Source organism: Aquila chrysaetos, chromosome 12, assembly GCF_900496995.4.
Source record: "Aquila chrysaetos chrysaetos chromosome 12, bAquChr1.4, whole genome shotgun sequence".
NCBI lineage: Eukaryota > Metazoa > Chordata > Aves > Accipitriformes > Accipitridae > Aquila > Aquila chrysaetos.
Genome location: NC_044015.1, coordinates 43,048,345 through 43,058,538, shown reverse-complemented (window position 1 = coordinate 43,058,538; position 10,194 = coordinate 43,048,345). Strand labels below are relative to the sequence as shown.

Sequence of the window (10,194 nt, the reverse complement as noted above, 5' to 3'; positions counted from 1 at the left end):
TCCTATGAAACACGCTTTCCCCCCAAGCCTGATGTTTCTTCTGTAGAGACCAATTAACTAAGACACTGTTTTCTTCAAGGAGCCAGTAATTTTAATTACTAGTAAAATGATTTGCAGGCAGTTGGTCTTGTAAAGAGCTTCCTAAACTATAAAAGTTTTGCCTTCAAAAGCTTTCTGATTTTTTTTTTTTTGTTGTTGTTTCCATGTGTCCACTTCTGCCACTTTCTGAGGAGGTGCTCAGAGATCATACCAAGCAGCTCGGGTGTAAGCAAGTACACAGAGGTATTAATGCAAATGAAGTCTGTTTTCCTTGCTCTATTTTCTGTTCTCTAATCCAGTTTAGTTTCTGGTTTTCAGGTACAGCTGCAGTATCAATGAAAAGTCATCACATGATTCTTTAAAGCAAGGGAAAAAGACACAGTGCAGAGGTATTTGTAAGAAAAAATTCCTGTTGAAAAGGAAACAATGCTGGAACTGATTTTTCAGATATGACAATTGATGCTTTCTGCCCTGTTAGTGTTTCATACACTGGCCAGTGCAAAAACAAAGGAATGAGATCTAATCTCTGTCCACCCCTCCCTTCTTCAGCTTATTCCCTACCTGTGCTTTCGTAGCTCTACCATATGAAACATTTGGTCAATTAGATAGCCAGGTAAGGAATCTTCATCAGCATCCCAAATGTACCTTCTCCCGTCTGCTCTGCACATCCTTCCTCAAAGCACAGCAATTTCCAGTGTCGCTTTTACTTCTGTCGTGGTTTAACCCCAGCCGGCAACAAAGCACCACGCAGCCTCTTGCTCACTCCCCCCTCCCCCAAGTGGGATGGGGAAAGAATCAGAACCCCCCCCAAAACTCATGGGTTGAGATAAAGGCAGTTTAATAGGACAGAAAAGGAAGAAAATAATAATGGTAATACTAATGATAATAATAAAAGAATTAGAATATACAAGACGAGTGAAGCACAATGCAATTGCTCACCACTCGCCAAACAATGCCCAGTCAGTTCCTGAGCAGTGGCCCTTGGCCAGCTTCCCCCCCCAGCTTATATACTGGGCATGACATCACATGGTATGGAATATCCCTTTGGCCAGTTTGGGTCAGCTGCCCTGGCTGTGTCCCCTCCCAACTTCTTGTGCCCCTCCAGCCTTCTTGCTGGCTGGGCAGGAGAAGCTGAAAAATCCTTGACTTAGTCTAAACATTACTTAGCAACAACTGAAAACATCAGTGTGTTATCAACATTCGTCTCATACTGAATCCAAAATATAACACTATACCAGCTACTAGAAAAAAAATTAACTCTATCCCAGCCAAAACCAGGACAACTTCTAGAAAGAATACGACAAATTTCCTCCAGTTGCAAAGAAATCTGGATGTTGTTTTGTTGCAGTTTGCAATGTGGACATTGAATTGTTACAGTGGAAGGACAACAGAATGGCTGAGCTCAGTGTGTGTTGGTAACATCGTGTTTGACCTGGAGGGTGTTAGCACCAAGGTCAGAACTGTTTGTTAGCAATGAACTGGAATTTGTTGAGGGGACACCTCCTTCCCCCCAGTGATTTATCTGAGTGGGCAGAGTACTAATTTCAGTGTGTTTTACTCTTTTTCTGCTTTCAGGAACCAAAAATTAGAAATGATCAAGGAGTATGTTTTTAACCTGAACAAATTCTGGCTGTTTGCATTTTGTTCTGCAAGATGTGCCTGCCCCTCAGCTCGGATGCTGTGGGGTTAGTGGAGACCTTGTGCAGGGGTATCACCTGTCTCATTGCCTAATCATGTTTCAAGCCATAAACTCCACAAATTCTATAGCCATAATGGGAAGTATTCCTGCCAGACAAGGGGTTTGCAAAATAACAAAGCTAATAATTGGTTTGAAAAGTTACCATGATGATTGATGATCTCCTTTGATCCATGGGAAAGACTGAAGCTTCCTCTTACTCGTTTTTATTAAAGCTCCTAGGGATCTGACATAGCATTGCCCACGTTGTGACACTGACTTATTGCTAAAGCTGTGCAAAGATGGGGTGGAGACTTCTCCATGGGTTTTTCCAGAGACATGCTCCAAGCAAATGCTCATCATCTCTGGAAGTCGTGACAGTATCCAGGGAATTACAAACGGCTTTCAGCAGCTTCCTTCCAGTCGTGAGCGGTGCTTAGTCCTGTGAAGTGCTGGTTTGCACCCAGGGTGCTGCACTGATGCTTTCTTTTTTTGTTGCACCGAATTCCTCATTTTCACAACATTCAGGCCTTAAACCGAGAGAGCTATCTGGTCACAAAAAAATGGCTCAGCCTCAGAGAGGAAGAAGCTGCCATGGTGCATGTTGGTGGGATTCAGAGGTAATGACAATATTTTGTGAATACAAGTGTCAGAGCTTTCTGAGTTCGGCCACAAAAAGGAAGACATGTGAGTGAGAGAGAAAGAGCTGAAAGCTGGAGCAGTGCCTTGCAAGGCCCTCACATGGAACTCAGTGTAGAACTGCGTTTCTCTCGCCAGGCTGGAGGAGGTGGCTCTGCCTTAGCCCGCAGACCGCAGTAAGGGCGCAGAGGCTGGCGCCGGAGCAGGAGCACTGGTGCTGGCAGCGGTCAGTCCCTCCCGGCCACGCGCCGAGGCAGCCCGCTCTTCTGCTCCTGCCGGGGCGGAGCGGGACGGGATGCTCGCCGAGGGGATGGTTTTGCCAGCTGTACTTCTTATGGGGGTTGGGGGATTTCATCCAGGGTCCGACCAGTCCCCTAGTGAGCTGCAGCCCAGACCTTTCTGCGTTTCTTCCAATATTTACATTAGCCCAGCAGACTGTTGGTGTAAATGAGACTGCAACTCAAACATGAACCAAACAGAGCAGAAAGTAACTGCTGGGTGGTACCAGGGGCTGACAGCGGATCTGCAACACTTGACGTACAGCTTTATTTCCCTTTCTCCCCCATTGAATTTTTCAGGAAATGAAACAAAACAAATGAAAAAAACACCTGTGAACCTTGCTAAGTGAAATCTTCCCCATTTTTATTGCTTCAGGACTGTGAAATTAATGCCATGCATGGAAGGTGTGAGTTGGTAGAGCCTACTACGCATTTATAGTTCATGTGTGTTGCACTGCACGATGCCTCATCGCAGACCTGGGTTCGGGGATCATAGCTGTAAGAACCCAACATCCTGAATAATATCCACAGAGCAACACACAGCAATTGTGAACACTGATTTCTACTCAGCCAATGTCAGCTCTGTCTTTGAAGCTAGTTAAGGAATACTATTACAGCAGGATTGCTTGCAGCTAAATTTTGCTAATTTGATAAAAGACCCCAGAAAATAACACCATAATTAACTCTGTAATTGCTTCTAGAAGAAGAGTTCAAGTTCTCCTGCCCTACCTCTTTTTTTTTTTTTTTTTTTTTTTTTCAATTCCCAGTGATCAGAATTGCTGTTGCAAAGCCCAGTCATGGCACTCATTTAGCTCTGCACGCGCTAGATGGCACTCTGCCGCAGTTTTACTTTGAGTCAAAAATGCAACTTTGCACTGTGTTAACATTATCATATTTGTGACACAATTTTACATACTTTCCTTCTGTTTTAAAGTTTGTTTTGGAGTACCTGTGTTGCTTTTTGTAAGCAAATGTCAGAATGAAAGCTTACACTCTTTGGGAAAAACAATCACTCAAACCAAAACAAGAAAGTGGCTAAGAAAACACAAATGTCTGGAAGAGTACAGTTAAGATGGCTACCCAAACATCTCTTTATTCTCATCGAGCAGGAGAGCACCCAAAGATCAGGGCTCTGAAGAGCTGCAGCCATGGGGCTGCTGTGCTGGGGACCTGCCTGAGCCCATGGTGATGAAAATGAGACAGGGGACATGTCTGGGACTGCGGGGAACTCAAAAAAGAAACTAGATCTGGTTCAGAAGCTGGGAGCAGGAAAAACTTTGCCTCCACAGTGGCCTGGATGGTGGTGGGGAGTGACAGGCTGCTCCTCTTCTTGATGGGGACTGGGCTGGCAGCTCCCTGGCACCTACCGGTCAGGGAGGGGCTGATAGCCCCAAGCCTTTGTGCAGTCCAAGCTAAGAACATCTTGCCTTGAAGCTCTGAAAATATACCAGATGCATTTTTACTTTCATCTCTTCTAATTATTAATGCTCAAGATGAAAGTGCAGCATTCCTTGTGGACGTTCGCTTCATTAAAGAATAGATGCACACCACCAAAAAAACACCAACTCTCAAGCAGGTCAGCAGAGAAAGATGCTAGAGCAGAACTTATGACAGGGGCATTTGCCATCAACAAATAAAGCTGTTCAGTTTAGGAATCTTCACTGTAACACACGATGCCTGGGAGTTAGACTGATACTGTGAGAACTGTTGCTGCCGGTTGATGGTGAGTCCCTCTGCAGGCGGACGGTTCATGCTGTCAGCTGCTTTCTTCAAAGCTGCCACTGCTGCTGCAGGAATGAAACCTCATGGTACTCATGGGATCCGACACATAGCCTGCAAGATGCAGAAAGAAGTTCATGCATGGCTCAACATAGCAGCGATTCTCCCCCACCTCTCCCTGCAGTGACAATGTCAACAAAATAATGTGGATATCAGTTTGTGCTAAATAGGCACAGATCATGCTGATGATACCTTTTTGCTGACTGCAAATCTCCATTTAATATCATCTGCTGAGGAAAAATTTAAAAAGGAAGTAAACAGACCCTGTCATTCATGCAATGAATTCACAATAATCAAGCACAAAGAATCTCTGGTGACTGACGTAAAACATGAATCTCAATGTTTTAATAACACAGTGTAAGTTTGCCATTTAAAAAAATACCTTTTTGCCTTTCAACTAGAGCTTCGAAGGGCTCAAAATAAGCCTTCTGATAAGTATTCTTAAAATATTTTAATTCTTGACACTACAAAATAGAAAGCAACTGCTCTTGCCAGCACTGTATTTCCAATGAGCTGCTCTAACAATGCCAAAGAAACCGGTTCTCCCTTTCCACGGTGTCATTGGTCAGCTGCTCCCACACTTCTTATTTTACTGTACTAACATTAAAAATCCAGTGGAGCCAACTCAAATTTCTTGAAAACTAGGCATTGTACAGAGATACTTAGCCACTCGGGAAGCAAGAGAGCATTGAAACTGGAACACGAAAACTTTCTGGGGCACAGGGTGGGGTGGGAGAAGGGTTACAAAGCATTGCTAAGGCTTCTGCGTGCCAGATTCCTATTGCCAAACATAAAAGACACACAGCTGCACAAAATTAAGACTCTGGTAATTACAACAGTACTGACCAAGGCATCCCTAAGCTGTAATCCATAAGCAACCCTGGTTTATCTCCTAATCATGACACACTATGCTTTGAAAGCTGGCAGCAAAACTTTTCCTTAAGGAAATCTCACTCACATCCTAAATATGCTGGGCCTTAATGCTGTGACTGTTCTCGGGCATGGTGGATGTGCCCTGAATATTGGGAGGTGAAGGTAGCATGTGTCATTGCTGGAGCCAAAGCCATGGTGCGTCACTGTGTATGTGAGGAACGATAGTCTCTGACGGGGCACATTACAAGAGCAGGACGTACTTTTGAGAACCTCTCCAGCCGGGGTGACAATACTTTGTACTGCGCTGCGGTGCACTGAGCGCGCTAGGTGGGAGACTGTCCATTGCTCCACCATCACTTCCATTTGCCTTGCCGTTGCCACAGAGTGGAGAACCTCTGCTTTAATAAATGCTTTCATCCTTCCAATCCCCTCAACCATATCCTATGTTTTTTTTTTTTCCCTTGTAGTGCCTGTGAGTTTCATACCAGCCAGGATCAAGATCACAAGGATGCTTGGCTTGGTTCACTCCCAGGATCCCTTCTTGTCTGCCAGGGACACATCTCTCCTTGGTTGGCTGGTGCCCTTTCCAAGTGCCAAGAGGGATGATGCTACACTACGCCACAGCCTGGGCTTGCACTGTCACATAACTGCTCAGCAAGTGCACGTGCTTTCTTGTGTTGCAGGACAGATTCTGTGCTGCAAGCCTTGCCAGGGCCTTCTTTGCAGCTGGGAAACTTTGGTGACTGTTGCAGCAGCAGCATAAGCTTGTCTGCCAGCGTCTGAGAGCTGCAGTGAGCAAGGAGAAGCCAAAGTCAAAGTTAAACTCCGTGTTTACACCAATCTTAAACTTTAGAGGATATACAGTTTTCTTTGGGCAGTGCGCATTTGCCTCACTGCTTTCAAGATACTGTTTAACTCACAATTTGTGAAACTTCCCATGAAAAGCAGATGCTTTGCTTTCACTGAAGAAGTCAGGGCTGTGTTTATTTGTCGAATTTCTGTTTTCAAATACACTCAGTGAAGAAAATTGTTCACTATCACAAAGGCTCTTGCAGGCATGGGACCAGGGTGCTTTTGGGTCTTTTACTGAGAAAGGAAAACAGTGAATGTATTCTCTATTGTTTACAGACTGCAAGCACAAATGAGGATAATGGAAAACATTAGGCAAAAAGCAAACAGAAAAAAGATCAAAATGGACATGAATGGGGAGAGACAGCAGTGAAATTGGTTTATGTGGCATAAATAAAGAGTGCAAATATTTGCAATCATTGGACCAAGCACTTTAACAAAAAAGGGCTCAGGGCTTTCTGTCTTCTGGTGTGCCACTATGCATTGCAATGGCTTGATCACTCTACTGGGGTCTTGAAGCCTGGGATGCAGTCAGAGCAAGTGGTGGCTGGGCTGCAGGGTGCTCATGGTGGGCCTCCAGAGCAGCTGGGTTTGGTGCTTTGCAACAAGGGACAGTGATTCTGCTGTTCCTCGAGATACATATCCTGGTGACACTGCAGGACTCAACTTCGAGCTGCATAACCCTGCTGAAATGAAGTAAGTGGCAAGGAGTAGCTTTTCCAGTCCTGTTGTGTCTAACAGGCAGGATCTTCACTTTCCTCTGTAAAACCCCGGCTTTTTCCATTGTTACCTGAGTTAGGGCAAGGCTCAGCTTGGCCAGCTCTTGGCTGCGATAAGCTGTGCTGCACCACGGTCCTGGCATCTGACCAGCAACGTGGAGGCATGGCTAGGGCCACCTCCCTTCCTGCTCATGTGCTTGGGTTCCCGCCTGTGGAAACTATGATTCAAGGAACAGGTATATTTGAAAATAAATCTTGAGGTCTTGTGAGTGGAGTTTGAAATCACTCCTTAATCCCACAGCTTAAATACAGTCATGGAGAGTCTCTTTTCCACCAGCCCTTCATTCCCTTTTGTCCCTTTTTAATACAGACTTGAGAAACCCCCTCCAGTCTTGCCTGGATGGTCTTACTCTAGGAGGTCACTAAACATTTCTGTTCTGTTCTTGTTTTCTTCCTCCTCAAGTTTTCCAGTTGCCAGGTACCTGATGAAAGCTGTGCCCTGAGGAACTGCTCTCTGCAGCTGTGGAATCCACATACAATAAGTAATAACAAAGTTTTTGTTCTTTTTTCAGTTTCAAAGGTCATTACCTCACTACTTGTTATGACAGCAACACTGCTGTTAGTGTTGTACACAGTAAATATTTATATGACCAGGTTTTCTCTTTTTCTCACCCAATGTGCTCAGTTCAGAGGAGAGGAAGGAGTGCAAAAGTCATGCTGAGGCCTGTGAAAAACAGCAAAGATGACAAGCATCTGATATATGCTTCAGGCAGAACAAAACACTGAATCCTCCTGGTGACAAAACAGGTTGGCAAGTGGCAGAAAAGGGAACAGATGCCAGGAGAGGAGTGAGAAGGCCCCAGGGCAGGAGACAGCAGCAAACTCTGAATGAGGGTGGCAACCCTGTAAAGTCAATGGATCCACTCAACACAGCTGCCATTTGAACATACAGAAAAATCTATGTAAGTATAGAGCATATAGAAAAACATGTTTTCCTTATACATGCTCTGCAGGCATGGCCTGGAGGAACAGAGACTTTATGCAGCACAGAAGACCTCTGCTCCCAGCAAACCCAGAGAGACCTTCCCAGTGGGCACTCCTGGGTGGCAGCGACTGTGCTGTATGCATCTCCTTAGAAGTCTGTGTTGTCTGCCAAAGCCCAGCCCTGCTCCTTGGTACTGAAGATGTTGCTGTCGTTCTCCGCCATGTCAGCCTCACGGCTCCTGCCATTTTTGTTTGCCTCCTTTGTCCATCGCATCCCAAAGTCTGATATGACTATTTATGAAAAAACCTCTACCCAGCTTTCAGAACAGACATGGCTGGCACAGGCAGTGCCAAAGCCTCCTTTTCTGCCTGCTCTGCGGTGCTTTTCTAGGAGCGTATCAGAGTCTGGTTTTGCATCTGGTGTCGCTGGGTGTACCGCCATGATCCCTCCAGCAGTGGTTTCAGGAAATACCTCCCTGCATTGCTTTGTCTCCAGGGCTCCCTGGACTTTCACACTTGTCCACGGGGTGATGAGATCCAGATTATCTGCATGGCTCCGGGCCGATGGTGGAAGTGTGGTCTGTGGTGCTCTCGTCAGGCAAAGGTAACCACGGATGCTGTGCTGATGTTTGGTCAGCAAACACAGCAGCCACAGCGGACAGGCCCTGGCCACGTGTCCACGCTGAAATGGGCAAGTGACGTCCTGTTGACATGGCCCTGGAGCAGCTTAGGACGCTCAGGCAAACAGATCAGCTGGGACCGGTGGAAGGAGCAGCACCATGGGACAGCAGCTGGAGGCTTTCCAAAATCACACACTTGGTGTAGTCCCCCTTCAGTATTGCTGCACAGAAAGTTACTGAGCTGGGATGTGCTGCTGTTTCACACCTGAGCATAAAGCACGTACTACCCCGACAGCACATACTGAAAGTGGCTTCACACCAGTGGCAGGTTTTTCTAGGAGGCAGCAGCTGAGCCTAGCGTGAACGAAGATTGGCACGAAGGTGAGATTTAGTCTGACCTTCAGCTCCACACCAAGAAAGAAAGATTTACCCAAGATGTCTGAATCCAGTCTGCTTGATACCACCCTAATGCCAACTACATTTTCATATGTTATTTTAAGGTTTTATTTATACATTATGCTGCTGGGCTAAAAAGCTCTAAGATGATAATTGTTCTGTACTTGGGACACTGTAAAGAGCCAGCTAGTGAGTTCATGAGCTGTGCAGAAAGGGTGGGTGAGAAACAGACTCCCACGGAGCTGCCTGCAAGACAAGACCTGAGCAAAGGCTGTTTAGCAAGAGAGGTTTACTGGGGATGATTGCAAATGCAGGGGCTAGGAAATGCTGGAAAACTGTTTGTGTGGCAATGCATAAACACACACTTGAATGCAGTAGGACAGAAAGCCAGGAAGGCACGAGGAAGAAGCACTCAGGACATCTCTGTTCTGGAGGGAACCAGTACAATGGGATGCCCTCTGAGAGAGGAGTGCAAACAGTGAAAAGGATATGTTGTGTCATTTCATGCTCCTGTGGTACTCCAGAAATAGGACTGTCTTCCCTGTTTTTTGCAGAAGTAGCCTTGAGGATATAATGCCACATCTTCTCCTTATTCACAGACCCATGCACATAGACAGAAAGGACCACCCCAGCTCTGAAGTGCTTGGGGTGCACATGCAGTGAAAGCAGCCATGAGCTGCAAGGAGCACAGGGTGAGACCTCACCAGCTCTGGCTGTCCATATCCAGCAGCCTGCACTGAACATTAGTTTTCTCATGAGACTTTTTGGTACCTCAGGAGACTGTAGCTCCACACTGATTAACCACACCAAGATGCTTAGAGGAGTATTCTGCATTAACTCACCATTTTTGTCGATTGGTGGGTACTGGAAGTTTCTTCTCATGTCATCCAAAGACAGACCCTGAGAAGGGTGGTGCCCAGTGCTGCAAATTAAATAGGAGGTGTCAGTTTACATAAGACTGATAAAGTCACATCTCCAGACCATAAGAACTTTTTCTACAGAGTTGGAAGGAAAAGACAGTAATATGAAATACATCAGCCTGGTGTCCAGCCACTGGCATTTGCAGTAAACAAAAAGCAAAAAAAAAGTTATGGAGCAAGAACATGAATTACATGCTTGCATTTCATCCATTCTCAAAGTAACTTCCCTCAAATATACTGTTTGGGCCTTCACAATTGTTCGTACGTTGCTATTTTAGAAGCAATTCTAAGCATCAATCTAGGGTCATTGTAATGTATTTTATGCATGACTGCTAACAGATTCCTGCAAATAAGTTTCTCCGGCAAGGGTGATTGCTGAATTATCTTCCAGTCATTGACCAAAACCATGGTCCTGCCAACGGG

The 10,194-nt window shown here is 45.6% G+C and overlaps 1 protein-coding gene across 1 annotated transcript in view; it reads right to left on the bottom strand.

The window, feature by feature from the left end:
• Positions 1 to 2,974: 2,974 nt before the first annotated feature.
• The window catches only part of TNNI3K (TNNI3 interacting kinase), a 97,016-nt gene continuing 89,796 nt past the window's right edge, over positions 2,975 to 10,194 (bottom strand). The window contains exons 24-25 of the mRNA XM_030032290.1: positions 9,694 to 9,773; positions 2,975 to 4,464 (exon numbers count right to left, since the gene is read on the bottom strand). Of these exons, the coding sequence (XP_029888150.1) occupies positions 4,388 to 4,464; positions 9,694 to 9,773 (157 nt within the window). The 3' untranslated portion in view covers positions 2,975 to 4,387. The remainder of the gene's footprint in view (positions 4,465 to 9,693; positions 9,774 to 10,194) is intronic.